The following is a 15,878-nucleotide window of genomic DNA, read 5'->3' as shown; positions in this document are numbered from 1 at the left end:
GTTTTAGAGGGACTTCTCCTATTCCGACATTCACGGGCATTTTAATTAAGGCCAGTGGCCGCGGTGACTGTTAATTTGGTTTGTTGTCTATTGGGGTCACGCCCGAGGCGCTCGCCTGACTCAATCCGGCTGGGCAAGGGGCGCGCTCCGAAAACGGGATACGGTACTGGCGGTGCGGAGCACGGGCTTAAAGGCCATGGTCGGTACGATGTCAGACTTGATAGACCAAGCGAGTGGAGGCCGGCCGCGGAGCTAAAAAAACAAAGAGATAAGACTGAACGACTGTTGCAGCTAAGGTGGAAGGTGACATCAAGGTGATGCTGGCTCCACGGTGCACGAGCGCATCCGGCCTCTATGCTGAGAGATCGACGACTGAGCTCGCTCGACACGGTACCGAGCCACAGGGGCGCAACAACAGGGCGTGGCAAGGGTATTTTTCCCCCCTCTGAAACCTTGAAGTGGGGGCAAACGGGGGCAAAGAAAGTGTTGTGTAATCAATTTTTAGATAATAAAACTGCCTAAATAGCACCATTTTCCACTTTGAAATACAAGTTTTCCTGGGGGAGGACCCCCGGACCCCCCCGCTTCAATAGGGGGGATCGATGATTCTTTAAAAAAGCTATATTGCCCCCCCTTTGGAAATTTAGTTCTTGCGCCCCTGCCGAGCCGTGTGGGCTGCTTTCAGTGTCCGAAGTGTCCGTGAAACAAGAGACAGCCCTGGCCAATGACGTGAATGGAAGCTCACAGTGAATAACAAATGACTTAACAGAAGAAATGTTCTGACACTACAAAACTTGTAATAAATACATCCAATAAATAAATGAATAGATTTATATCCGGCAGATTGATACACAACAGATGCACACAACAGAGTCATGTGATAGTCGTGCGTGCAGCTATCGCTAAAACTGCCACTAGGCCATTCTTTATGCTGCACTTCACACTGCTTCTGTGTGAGGGGAGGCAATAGGCAACAACGTCCTAAGCGGTCGGACGGAGCACTGGAGGTGAAATCATAATATAAACCCAGTAGTGCTCACAAAGGAAAGTGCGATATGAGACAAGTGTGTAACCCCTTAAGGGATCTGTGCTTTATGAACTTTCTTTATTAACCCTTCGGATTTGAGCCTCAATTAATTCTCACCGTCATCTGAGTGTGTCAAGTAATTATACAAATGCCAAATATTAACAGAAGGTACAGTACCAGCATACAACTAACCATTTCCAATTTGATTCACATATTGAAACCAATTAATTACTTTATAATTAATTACAATACTTCTGGGCCCTTAGCCACCTATTTGTTGTAAAGAAATTAATATGGGAAAATTGTAATTAGTCTATAAGTTTTTACATAAATTATTAACAATAATGTCAGCACCAACTTGCCTCAACATGCTACTGAAGCCGAGCGAGCCAATGAGCAGCCATGGCCCTGCAGAGCGCATAGCCAGGCATATGCCAGCAATAGAATACCCTGGCACGTATATTTTTGTGTTTTTTGCACCTGTTAATACTGCCCCCTTCCATCGTACCATGATCTTCCAGTAGTCATCAGACCTCTATTCAGTGGGGAGCCTTGAGCATTTGGGCTACTGATAATGCCGTCACCCGAGGTCTAGGGTTCGGGACCCGGGATGAGCCCAGTGATTGCTGGCGGAGATTATTTAGTTATTTTCTTTATGATGGGGTGCCAGGCTAGCTGTTGTGATTGCATGGGTCGTCGGCCCTAGCGTGGATCACTGGACTCGCGGCGATTATTAATTTATAAACCTTACAAGAGCTTCCAGATAAAGCTGGTTCAGGCACATGGTTCTTACACAGTAAATATGAGTCTTCTACTACATAAATTACCTGTTGTTTGTTGTGGCAGCTGCTACAATAGGGTGGATGTAACCACACACGATTATCGTCTGTCGCTGTTAACGTGCGCTGTCGAGTGCAATCGCGAATGTTGTCGTCCTTATCAAGATGCACAGTTATGTTCTTTACCGCGGGACGGAGCATCCACCCTAGGCCGCATTCTGTTGGCTACTGCCTCGGGGCAACATCGCGAACTTTCTCCGTGTGGGCCGCGCGAGGGGTTCGTTCCGCCAGTGGGATTCGGTGCTGACAGGGTGGGGACCGGGCTTTACCGCCGCAGGAGGTACGACGTTAATCATTTCATAGTGGTAATTATAATTCATCACCCCTAGAAATATTTTTTAATAACTTTCCATCTGTTCCCTAGTCACTTTGCAGTGCATAGCCTAACCCAACCATCTTAAACTTCACCTTGCCATGTGACTACACCGCGAGGTTACCACTTATAGGACTGACCGACTAAAGCATTTGAGTTTTTTTTTAATGAGTCACGCAAATGCCTGCTGGTGTCAGCGACTTCGCTAAGAAACATAACATAGATTCTCAGCTTTGGCAGCCAAGCTGGATCCACCCTTGAATTTGCAAACTTACGGGATTGGCCATTATAATCTAACTTTCATTAAGACTGTATTATAGTGAAATGTTAATTTTTATCGCTTTGGGGGCACCTGTGTAACTTGACAGCACGAGCCCCAACTCTCTTCTATGCTTTTTCTTATGTTTACTAAATTTTATTTAATTTGCCAAATAATTACTTTATAATTAATTACAATACTTATGCTATTCTAAATTTTGCAAATAACAATAAAGCCTATATTTGTTTATTTATAGGTATTATATATTTTTATAGACTTTGTCTAAAGCTGTAACAATATACATTAATGTGAAAATAGTATTAATGTTTGATCTTGAAGTCTCTACAAGGAACATAGTCTATGTTGTATTGCAAAATTTAGCTCTTTTTATTTATATAATAAAAGTTGAATGGGATACTGTTTTCTTGGTGGTGATAATTTGGTTTTTTCTCTTGAACATTTGTTTCTTTAAGAAGAACCACGGACACTGAAGCCGTGGATATAGGTTTGTTGGGACGTTTTTGTATTTGCGCACTCAAGATCCTGTATCTTTTATATCTTAAAATTAACTATGTGCACTAGTAATTAATTAATTTAGATACAGCTACATACACTAGTAATTGTGTTTTTCTCCCTCTTCTTCATTCTTCCATTCCCTGAAAGTTGATTTCCAAGTATTTATATACAAGCAATCTACACAGAATCAGATGGGACCTGGCTAGGCCCTATGTGGCAGAGGGGAGGTGCATGATCTTATGGCCGCCTTCCTCTTCCCAGCGCAGGGCAGTGGAGTTCATTCATTTTGCATACATTAGCGAGCCCATGGAGATGGAGGCAGCGACCGTTCAAAGTCAGTCATGTTCTGTTGTTTTATTTTATAATATTTGTAATGTAGCTAACTTAACCAACTGTCCACACTATTTTAATGTAATTTTTAACGTAGCTTGACAATTCTCTAATTTCCCTACATTATGTGCTATCGAAGTTGCACGAGCAAGTGGTGAATTTCAGAACTGTTCAGACCTCGGAATAAATAGGTGTAAATCTTAGGTTTCTCAAGTTGCTATGCTTAGGCGCGGTGGCGGTGGCCGCGTCACTGTGCAGACTAACTAAAGTAACCTATAAATGGTAATTTCTCTGAAACCAGTTGGGATATGAAAATGCTGTTTTAAAGGTAAATAGAGGAAAGCCTGTGGTACTGGAAAACACTATTTTCAGAATTTTATTATTTTATTTACGGGAAAGCCGCAATGTAAGAATTTTAAGATATTGCTGATATAGACACTAGCTAATAATACCTAATAGATTGAGTTTGAAAATTCCCAAATAATAAATATGTGCAAGAATTTAATGATTAAAAATAAGAATTGCCCATATAATTTATTTTCAATTTCTTTGTTCAATCGAATGCCATCAATCTGGGTGTGTCCGTGCCTGCTACTAGACTGGGGTTATGCATTTAACAAGAAACTCAAGAGCACAATGGTGCAACATGCAACAAACAAAAGATAACTATTGTAGTTTATAAAATATGCATGCAATTTGCAAGACATCAACACTTAATCTGTTTAAAAATTTCCTAGAGCTTCTTTATTAAATAATGTAGTTCATGAAAATGTAAATTACACTTAATAATTTGATTTAAAGCATATTTGCTTTGACTATGCTATAGTTTGATACGGGAAAATGCAATACTTAGGATAAAAAGAAAGTTCTAGCCTTCTATACACACATTACGTCTGAAACTTGACACGAGATATTACCTTGATATTTAATAATACCATTCTCTGGCATCAGAAACCAATATTTTTAGGCAAGTTAGGTGAATAAAATGCCGAAATTAAATTTTATTGGCACTACTCAGCCTCCACAGCTGTGGTAAATTTAGTGTTCTCAGCCTTGCATTTGTGCAGGCCTTTTGCCATACCTTCTGTCAGGAGGGCAATGAGGCCAAGACTTCTGTAAGACTGGTGTGTTCTGGGCAGAAATCACAGTGTTAATCTACAATGGCCTACTAAATACACTCAATCTCTTATAGAATGATGATGAAGTGGCCTACGACCAAATGAAATCGGTTGATTCGGATCTCGTTGTCCCAGAAGGTTCTACTGAAACCACTTGCCAAGGAAGTTAGTTTCGGGATGATTTGTAGGTATTTGCATTGTGCGTGCTAGTGGATTTTGTTTATTGTAAGCTGCAGACTACTTAAAAGTTGACGTTCATTTTGATGCTTTTCCATCAGAGATAAATTTATTAAAATCATATTGTAAAGAAATTTAAAGTGAGGTGTGAAACAATTATTTTTAGAAAGATACCTTTTTTATTTTTTTATTTTTTTAATGATAGCATAAGCTGTCAGTTTTAAGTTTACAACTTCTGATGATGCTGCACAGTTTTCAAACACAAGTCATTTTCATAAGAACACAGGTTACATTTAGACTAGTCGAGGAAATATTTGTTCATGGCTATAAATGTTTTACCTGATTTTGGTATTTCCAACACTCCTAGATGTCACGCAGTGAAGTAATGTTGATTCAGTAAAATAAATAGATGTTAATTTTTTTTATAGCTGTGAGAACTGGATGAAATAAAAATTTGAAGTCCTAATCAATTGATTCTGACTGATTATTTTGGTATGACCTCCTGTGCTCACTACACTAGCTTGCTTATTTCTAATAACATTTCTTGCTCTATCCAATTTCACAGACACAGTCACTAAATTAAATCACTCAATAATCCTCAATGCTAACACTAAAATGTAGGTCAGACAATCTGGTTCATTACTTTATAATAAAGTCATAGAGTAATGTTTTACAATTCACAATAGAGTATTTAACCTGGAATGAGTTTGTCACAGAGTCACCTGAATCTCTATTGGAACAGCGTACTTTGGTTTCATCATCCTGAGTTGTCCTCAATTAATGTGAGGTGGTTTCAGCATCAGGCAAAGAATACTCTACGAATTCACCTCGGCTCAGGCAACTCGACTCTGACATTTCTCGCTCAGTGAGTACCCACTTGCTCCGGACTGGATTGGATTCCCCTGTGACTACTTCCTTGTTCGGCCCAGCTGATGACGGTGGTTCTTGTGCATGCCGCCTTAACTTGGCCGTGGTTGTTCCTAGCTACGCTGGACTCCACAGCTCTCTGATTGAAACTTCTATCTTTGTTAAGACCAGCACTCATCGTGCGGTATCACTCTCCCGCAGCCTTCCGACCCTCTGCCTTCCAGGTCGAGCGGATATAGTAATTCGCTTCCCAACCTGGTCTCCATGGTCTATGCTGCGGAGCACCTCTGAAGAACAGTGGTCTGTGGTCACAAACCTGCAACTCTCACTACATCTGATGTGGCTCGTTCTCACTTGCTGCACCTTTACGTCATACAGATACTGGCACCGCACTGTGCCCTTCTGTAATGCGGCGTTGTCTGGTCGTGCTCGGGCGCTCGTCGATCAGCTTCTCCTCAGCCTCGTCCTCTGGGGCTCTGACGTCACGCCGCGCATAGTCGCTCCCTTTGCCAACTGGGGCAGCTCGTGTACAGCACTAACAGTTGTATATCAAATTGAGATTCACCAACACTGGTGATAAGACTAGAAACACACTCAATTGATGAGTTTCAGTAAAAACTGTACACATGGTTACAAATGTTTGTTCCAAACATTTTTTTAAAGTTAAGCTATATCTAACTTATTAACATTTCTAATTTGACTTTGAATTATACTATGAAGCATCATACATCACCAGAAGAAGTATCATGAAATAAACCAGTTTTACTTATATTTAGGTTTTAAAAATTTTACTTTTATAAAATGACGAGGAGGGTCTTGCAATGGTGGAGTGGTTAGATCAGTCACCTCCTGGTGGGGTCACCCTGAATATGTTGGAGTTAGGAAATGTAGCTGATTTTTTCGGTGAGCCATTGGGTTTTCTCTTGGTGCTTCTGTTTCCCTTACTCATTTCATCCTTGTTGCTCATTTCGCCACCTTCATCATTTCCAAAGACTAAGATGTGACCAGATGTTAAGGGGCCTGCCTAGTCGGAGGTGTATTTGTGTTGGTGAGGCGAGATGATAAGTGCGACATTCAATGGTTCTTCTACCAGGTTATCATTTCTAAGTGCAAGGTTGTGGACTGGTGTGCAGCTTTCTTGTCGTGCGTAGAGTGACTGTGAATATGAATGGTGACCATAACATATGGTGGAGAACTGAAGATAAAAGTGTAATGCTAGTTCTTTGAGTGGTTTCAAGAAACTACCAGGCATTTTGTGTCCAAAAATTATTCTGAAAACATGATTTTAGCCATCTTCACTGCCCTAAAATTCAGTTATAAAACAAAATATGGGAACAGACCTACTTATCCGCCCTCAGTAGATTATTAAATGCTTTTCGCTAACAGACACCACTCAGATGTATTGAGCAGTTTTCAAATCACGTGGTTTCTTTTGGAGTTGCGCACACCGTGGGTGGGCTCAGATAGGTGGGGCCCTTAAGCTGCGATTCATTCATTATATAACATATCTGTAAAAAGGTAAAGTTAATTTTTTAATTCTCACTGTTTTGATCAGAGGATTAAGGTGATGAGACTTTCAAAATTATATTGAGCTTTGAATTATGTATTTGGGTTGGTACTCACTCAGTGCTCAATTTTAGTCATGCAAAGGTATTGGAATAAAACTTGATACCATCATGTTTTCGGAAGCGTATAAAAAATAATGGACTAATTTAAACAATTTTTCTATTTTTACAATCAATTTCATTTCTTTTCAAAATAAGGATTATAGTGGAATAGTAGTTTTGCAAACCTAGGAATGTGATTCTGTTTCAAGCTATTTACGTGGTTGCCTAATAGGTGTATGTAACCTGTGTTTGCAGATTAACAGAACTGCAGTGTACAGTGAGAAATGCATTCTTCCAAAATTCTGAACTATGCTGTTCGTCTTTCCATCACACAAGTAAGCATTCATTATTGTATTTTATATAAAAATAATACTGTGTTTTATTTATATATGTGTGATACTTACAATAATGTATTGTTACGAACGTGAGAGACCAGACCACGGTGCGCGCTAGGTTTGGAACTGGCTGGCGGCCCTGCCAGGCTACAGGTGTCATGCACGTATCACGTGGCCACCACTGACATAAGACATGCCACACATGCCTGGCCGGATTTCAGGGGTTTTCAAGGGTTTAGCTCCCCCCCCCCTCCCCCCTCCGCTCCCTGCGCATCATCCTGCCTTGGCGCCGTTATATGTTGCTGAGCAGCCTTGGGAATTCCGTGGGCCATCGCGTGAGCTAACGACGTAATTCTCAACTGTTTGGGCGTCGGGTCAGCCCGGTATGACAAGACTCGCGTCATCAGCCGCTCTGGTCCATTCGAGGAGGACGCCCCTAGGTACTTAAGCTGGGACTTTGACCTCTGCGACGGTTTTTGGGCGCGTGAGTTCTTGGGGTGGCGAGGGTACCGCGACAGAGAGTGGCAAGAGTGCTGCGGGTGCGGCGAGAGTTTCGAGCGAAGGGAAATGCGACAGCGGTGAAGAGGGTGAGAGACCCCCCTGAGAGTGGTGTGATGCTGAGTTTGACTGGGCGACTGAGTTCAGTGACAGTTGCAGCGTGAGTCCTGTGATGGTGAGTGCTGCAAGTACAGCAAGAGTTCGGTGATGGAGGTTTGGTGTCCGAGTCCCGCGACGGTGAGTGCCGTGAGGAGTGCGAACTGCAGAAATTGCAAACATTGAGTTACTTGATAAACATTTTTAAGTGTGTGTGATTTGTGTTAGTAATCAATATAACTGTAATAAATCTTTATTACAAATCCAGTTCTCTCCACATTAATAAATCGTAACAGTATTATAAAAATGGGGAAATTTTTGATGGGTATTATTGCAGCAGTTCCAAAATATTCCGTGCACATAATGTGTGTGTACATGTGGGTCTTAAAATTTTTCAAAGGACTATTTTCCACTATGAGGTGACAATAAGGATAGACGCTGAATATTGCACAGCTATTGGCAGGCTAGTCAGTACACTTTTTATTGTGGTATAAAATAGTTCCAGTAGCATTTCGAGTTATTTTATGTTGGAATTACCCTATTTTGTTTTACTAATACCCAGGACTACAAATTCCGAGCCCAGGTTGCCATATCTTCCTACAGATTGGTTGTCAGTATTCCCTTGGTGGACTCACTCACCGCTAATGAAGCACCCATGTGCTCCAAATGCCTGGACACATTGCATATTTACAACTGGCAACAATCTGACAACGGACAAGTATGACGGGCGCAGTGCTGCGCTGGTGCTGTGTTGTTGTTTACTTGTCCCCTTCGTGAGGTGTGGTAAATAATCTACATAAGCAAAAGCTTCTAGTTTTTGTGTCAGGCTCCTAAACTTTCAGAGAATTTGTAGAGGCCTGATGTGATAATACCCAATGGTCCACAATATTTCAATATTCTGGAAGCTTGAAGGAGTAAACTTGCTTGCAGTTTAATTTGGTTTTGGGGACACTGTGTAACATTCGAATGTCTGGTGCTCAATGAACAAAAGAAAGAGACTGTGATATTCATAAACTTTACATGCTGTCATTTGAATTTACAGTTTGTAAATATCACATAATCGTTCCATCACACTTAAAAATTGTCACTACAGTGCTGCCCTTTAGACATTACCTGGCTTTCTGTAGACGGTTGTAACATTTCTAATTGAAAGTTTTTTTTGTCAAAAAAATTACTTTCAGAAACATAATCGTACAAACATTTTTTATTTTTTCAATTTCATTTATTTACTATATTGGGCATGATTTGCAAGCTGTGAAAATAGCATTTGTCTTGAAGATGCCAAATATAATTAATGTATAGGAATTTTTTTTAAAAAAAAAAGAAGGAAATTCTAAAAAGAGGGTAATTTATTCTTTATGAATTGTGAACATTACATTTTACTTTTTAAAAGAAGTGTGATTATTATTGGAAATACCTCAATTGAACTCTTAAGAAAAAACAAAGGTGAAAATTAAAAAAAAATTGATGTGCCTATGTAGAGAATGTGATTTTATGGTTTTGTTAAACTTAACTATGAACGTGGGAACACCAAGATAGTATTTAAATCATTATTTTGGACATAACGGTACATCATTGCTAGTTTCTACTGGTGGCATAGAGAAAACCCAAAGAACAGACAAAGAAAGATAGATGAATATACAAACACATAGAAAACAAGCTAAAATCAGCTGATGTCCAATGCTAAATGTTAAGACAGCACAGAGAATTTCATGGGAGGAATTGGTTGGAACGTTTAACATTTGACATCAGCTGATTTTGGCTTTTTTTTCTATGTGTTAGTATATTCATCTTTCTTTGTTTGTTCTTCAGGTTTTCTCTATGGCATAACACTATAAACTGACAATGGTGTATGACAAAATAATGAATTAAATAAATCTTCTCTATTGCAAGACTAATTTAAGTAACATTGCAATATAGTATGCTGGCCGACTGTGGTATTGTGCGGAAGTAGGCCTGACCCTGCGGGGGAGGTGATTGTCGCCTGAGGTGTCTTGAGCTGTTGTCGGCTCTAGTTATCCAAGACATGACCCAGCAGGTTCACGGAATGGGTGCATTGAAGCGAATACATAGCCTGTCCGCACCAATGGCAATCCTCTGCCTCCTCGTGGCACTGCTGTTGTGGGGTCTGGTGGTGGCTATGCTGAGATGGGTTTCCTCAGCCTCTGATCTTAGCTGCATCTGTAACTAAAGAGGACTCTTACGGGCGTAACCCCGCCTCACGGCATCCTCAATTGCCTGGCTAGCACCGGAAATGGTGAATGGGCTTAATCCGCGGGCAACAGCAGATGCGATGAAACCTTTCTGGGGGGTTCGACTCCCGAGCCCTGGTGTCTGGGTCCCAAAGGCCCCTCATAGTGAATGAGGACAAGGTCCATTGTAATGGTAAGGACTGAGAATGCCGCTGGGGTGATCGGGGGCACCCGGGTCTAAAGGGCTGTAAACCGTCTGAGCTCTGCCCAGCGGTCAGGGGAGGTACAGAGGCAACTCTGAGACCCTCCAGCTCTTTGGCATGGCCTAGGCGGTTAGTTATAGCATGACTTTCGTATCTGAGGAGTCCGTACACGTCTGGGCCTTAATCAGCTGTAAGCCCATTGGGCCGAGGTACAGTGGGTCGGAGGATCATCCGAGGAGATGAGGTCGATCCAGTAGAGTGGCTCCGACACACGGCTGGTCAGCTAACTTTTGGTGAACAGTCTATGCCCAATATAGACACCGAAGTTGGTAATAGTACGGGAAGGATCCGTGAAAGTGAAAGGATTCTTGTTCCAGTATCCTCTAAGGCCCTGGAGTTGATTGGGCAGGTCTCGTACTTGGTGATGGTGCTCAGATTGCTTGGAGCAAACTCTAAGGGTTCCCCTAGCCCTTTGATGAGTCAACTTGAGCTACTACACAGCTCCGGTACTAGTCAGGACAGCTAGGAGAGGTTGGGTAGGCCTCCACCGGACCACGGATTCTCTGGGTGACTGAGGAGTCCCAGTGTGATGTGGGAGATTGGGGTAGGCGCCAGCAGTGCTGATGTCTAAGGGCTGAGGAAGCAGCCAGCTGTCTGGTCAGCCGAGTGAGGCAGGGGGCCGAGGTGGTGACGGAGCTGGGATGGGTAGCCTCAGCCTCTGGTCATAGCCGAAGCCCTAACACCTTTCCCGATTCACGTATACAGCGTATTCCGTATCCTCGCCCGTGGGGGCCCCAGGCCAGTAGGGCTAATGCTAAGAGGGCTGGGTTATCAAAAGGGGGAGCAATCCCTTAAAGGAACTTGTGGTATTGTGTGCAGGCGAGCTACGTGAGTGGCCGACAGACAGGTGGCCGGCTCGTTCTGCCGTCTGCCGTCGTCCTCGCCACCTTCGGACTGGGGCTGTCCACGTTCAGTGTTAGGAAACTGCTGTCATCCAACACCAGCAAGTTTTGACCATGTCACAATCATCCCAAATTTTGGTCTAATTTTCACTAAGTAAAAGTATTTCATAGTTGCACCTAAACAATGGCACATCTCATTTTTGACTGAGTTGTGTGTTAAAACCTGTCCTAAGAATTTAAATGCTATGCTGATTTGAGTTTGAGTATCTAGGTGCTGTAATTGTCATAATGTTGTGTAATGCTGTGTAAGACGCATCTAGGAACATGACATTTGATCTATAACTACTTGCTAGTTTTGTAATGGTAACTTGACAGCTATGCTATACATGTATGTAGTAAGTTATCAGCTGTCCTAATTTAAGTGTTCCATATTACCAATTACTTGTAATTTATGAACATTTTGTATATGTTGTCAACCATCTCTGAAATAAATTTTAAAAATGATGTTTAAATATTTTCTTTAGAGACCTTTTGCAAAGCTGTGGCAAGCCAGTTTGTTTTTCAAATACCCATTATCGTGTATGATTAATTTTGTTACAGTAATTTTTGTTTAGTTAGAGTACTACTGCATTTGGCAATGGTGATGATATAAAATTAGATAAAACTCTTCATGTTATGACAAGTTGCACTTTAATAGAATAATTATGAGATATATTTATTATTATTTATTTGTACTGCTTTTCTGACATGAATTTCTGTTTTTATAGTTTTTTTTTAAATTAGGGCCCATATTTGGAAAGCTTTGTGTACAGAGTACATAGAGAGATGCAACTCTCATAGTTAATAGTGCATCCTTATTTTTGTAAGCGAATATAACTTTAGCTAACATATTTCAAGCATCTTAAATAATGCTAAAAGTGAGGAATATACAAAATTTTAATTTTTACATAATTGACTGAGTGTCTAGTATTTCCTAGCAGAAATGACATGACATCAGCTGGGCTGAATTGTGTACTGATTATTTTCTTTAGTAAAAACTTAATTAATTTTCATCAGTGTTATTTATGTTTTTAATCTTGCAGATCCTCATGACATTTGCCTACCTTCCAATAAGATTCAGCTTATAATTGCTGAGAGAGTAGGTACATAATATGTTAATGAAAGAGTGTGATGTGATAATGTTATTGGTAATAATTAAAGAAAGAATAAAGAAAGAATAGCAGAGCTCAAGATTCAACGAGCAGTTTTTAAAGTTTTTCACCTGTTTATAATATTTTCCTTCATTTTCTCAGTTTCAGTTTCGATAGTCATTTTAATTATTTTATTAAAAAATTAATAATGTAAAAAGAATAGCATATACAGAATTAATTTCATCTACAATAATTGTAGATGAAATTAATTCTGCTATGAAGGAAAATATTATAAACAGGTGAAAAACTTTAAAAACTGCTCGTTGGATCTTGAGCTCTGCTATTCTTTCTTTTTAAGTATTAACCTCATCATGTAACATTGAAAAGGGACTCATGATCCTTCCCTGGCATTCACAGGTAGAGATGAGTGTTGGTAAAACTCACCCCCAGCACTTTGAAAGACCCATTATCCATTAAACATGTAGGGATATTAGGAATAAATCACAAGTAAACAATCCTGGTAAAGTCACATCCATTCTCCTTCTCCATCACCCCTCAAATTCATTTCAATATTGCCTCCCTCTTTCCCACTTTCCACCACAGTTATGGTTGGCACAGTTTCAGGTTGTTACTGGCCGTAATGGTATTATCATGTCCTCTATAATTTATGAGCAGACACTGTTATGACTGTAATCCATATGTTTAATTTTTTAAAAACAATTTTTGAAATTATTATTTTTTATTTATCACAAACCACAAATCATATTTATAGCTCATTTACATAATAACTTTTCAATAACAATTTGTTATAAGAAATTTAATATTTGTTTACTTGGCCTTCGAATTAGTTGCAAAAACTACCTGACCCTCAAAAAAAGTGAAGTTGGCAGTCATTGTTTTAAAATATGCACATAAATAAAATTTGGTAGTATGTGAAATCTTTTCTTGCTTTGTTTTTTTTTATCAGACTTTATTATGTGTGTAGTTTTTCCCTAAATTTTTTAACTTAAACTTAATTATTTGTCGGTCTTATTATTTTGTTTTGCATGAATTAGTCAAAATGTTGCATTAGGAAACCTGGTATTCACTCGTGATTCCTGCCCACCTGCACCTTCCTCACCTTCCGCTGAGTGCAGGAGGTGGGGGCGTATCTGCCAGCAGAATGGTTCGAGTAGGAAGTAACCATGGCATTAGGAGTTGTTAGATGACGTGCTGTAATGTAATTGAAGTCAATCTTTGACCTTGCCTTCACAAATTTTACACCCAAAAAATTGTGGAAATGGTGTTTCGCCATGCCTGATAATGGTTAGTATTACTTAGAATCTCAGTGTTAAAAACAGTCTCTTCCATAAAATACAGAAATTTAAAACTGATTCCGCAATGCAAACACAATGTTTTGGACATCTAACAAACCTGGCACAGGCCATGATCTGATTTTTAAAAAATTGCTTCTCATGGTTAACATGTAATCATAGAGATGTGGCCACCCCCTGGTAGTAACTTTAAAAGTTAAACATTTAAATGAAAGCCTCATTACTTTTTCATTGCAGAAGTCATAGAAGTTACAGCCATCTCGAACAAAGCTCAAAATATTTGGTTTGAATATGGGATGTTTCTGTCATACAAAATCACTTAATTCCATCCAGTGATTAAAAGTTTAAATACTTCAGAATTTTGTTATAAATTAACTGGAATCTTAGACTTTGAAATAATCGAGTGACTAAATTAAAAACTTAGCGTACCTACTCCGACTAGATATAAAAAAGGGATACTGGACATGTGTCGTCCGTATTCTCGTTAACAGCATTCCTGCACTATTTAAATGCTTCGTGTCAGCATCTGCTCTGATAAACGCTTACAGTTTACTTTTGAAATTTTGTATTATTCGTTTTAGTAACAGCTACAAACAATAAAATCTGTCAGAAGTTAAATTAACTTGAAGGTGGTGTAGTATTTGTACGTATTTACAGCCAAGTTTTAGGAACCAGTGTCCTCTGATAGATATGAGTGAGAGCCTGCTCAAGGGCACATGATAAGACATAGGGGCAGTAGTGAGAAGACGGTGTATGTTGGTCTTGTAAATTGCACATTTGTTGGGGGACAAACAGTTTTCTAGGATTTTAGAATTTCCTGGTGCTTGGATTGTTATAAATGGTTCAAATGTACCAATTTCTTTCTCGGAAAAAGAGAATGGTGTGCCTATCATACAGTAAGATGTTCCATCACCTGTAGGAATAGAGACAAATAGTTTTTTTTTCTGTAGCAAATATTTAAACTTGAGTACAAAAATAACATTTTATTCCTGTAAATTTGTATAGTATTCAGGTACATAAACATTTCCAATGTACATATGTACAGGTATTCTTAAATAAAAATTTTCCATTATGATTTCTTTCCTAACACTTAAGAAAAAATCCACCGGTTGTAAATCCATATAATCTTTTTTAGATACAAAGCCATGGCCACAGAAAAAGTCAGTTACTCTTGTTAAAAAACGGATTGTACACACCACACTTGACAGGAATAACGTCTGGTTCGTGGTGAGTGTGGGTGCTGTCTTCTTCTCGCAGAGGTATCGAACAGAACTGGTCTTCAGTTGTTCCGAATATCGTTGTACAAGATGGTTTTCCTCCGCAGTTCACCTCTCTATCACAACTCCTGTCCTGATGTTGTAATACCACAGCAGCAGCCATGACAGACCCCAGCACAATGATCACTCCGAACAGAGAGCCGAATACCGGAGCAATGAAGTTGGCAATGGAGGCAGTTGCTGTGAATTGGAAAACATACAAAAACTGCAATGAATTATCAAAAGTAAATCATTTGGGGTTGCCATCTTTTGATGGGCTTATAAAGTACAATCCATAGGTGCTAATCATTCCTAAAAATACTCTGAAAATTGATTATGAGTTGAGTCAGTTTCCCAAAATTTTGATGGAGAAAACATAAGTGTGCTTAGAACACATTAAAAGGCATACCTACTTTCTGTTGGGTTTTGTATGTGTCGAAAATAAAAATGACCCACCAGGTTGACGTCAACCAGAGCTGCGCCCTCCCTTGAGCCCGATGTGTCCCCTGTTCCGCCAGCGCCACCACCCTCCCACCATCACCCTCTGTTTGAACCGTCCGCCATGGTGACATGTGCATGCGTGTGTGTGTGAGCCGCAAGAGGCATTAGAGGCACGGCGACGGCCCAGAAACGTAAAATATTAATTTATAAGTAAAGAAATAAAGGGCTATGTATTGTGTGTTTTTATAATTAGCTCAGTGTTTTGTCTTAAGTCACAGGAAGGACGGCGCAGCGCCACACGTGGCCGCTACAGGAACTGCCGACGAATAATATTTAGACAATATTTAATTAAGTATACTGTTATGAAATCAGATGGAAGTCTCACAAATTGTCATTTAATTATTACTAATTTTTAAAAGGGTAAACTATGTTAGTATTTAGATTAATTATAAGTTAACA

The 15,878-nt window shown here is 39.9% G+C and overlaps 1 protein-coding gene and 1 long non-coding RNA gene across 2 annotated transcripts in view; one reads left to right on the top strand and one right to left on the bottom strand.

The window, feature by feature from the left end:
* Positions 1–2,719: 2,719 nt before the first annotated feature.
* LOC134530937 (uncharacterized) lies at positions 2,720–11,783 on the top strand. The gene is made up of 3 exons (XR_010074894.1): positions 2,720–2,943; positions 7,309–7,388; positions 11,257–11,783. It is a non-coding gene; the product is annotated as an uncharacterized LOC134530937 (long non-coding RNA).
* A 2,907-nt stretch (positions 11,784–14,690) lies between these two features.
* The window catches only part of LOC134530936 (hemicentin-2-like), an 89,152-nt gene continuing 87,964 nt past the window's right edge, over positions 14,691–15,878 (bottom strand). The window contains exon 13 of the mRNA XM_063366260.1: positions 14,691–15,179. Within this exon, the coding sequence (XP_063222330.1) occupies positions 14,884–15,179 (296 nt within the window). The 3' untranslated portion in view covers positions 14,691–14,883. The remainder of the gene's footprint in view (positions 15,180–15,878) is intronic.

Source organism: Bacillus rossius, chromosome 3 (assembly GCF_032445375.1).
Source record: "Bacillus rossius redtenbacheri isolate Brsri chromosome 3, Brsri_v3, whole genome shotgun sequence".
Lineage (NCBI taxonomy): Eukaryota > Metazoa > Arthropoda > Insecta > Phasmatodea > Bacillidae > Bacillus > Bacillus rossius.
Note: the sequence above shows the minus strand (reverse complement) of the source record. Positions and strands in the feature narration are given on the sequence as shown.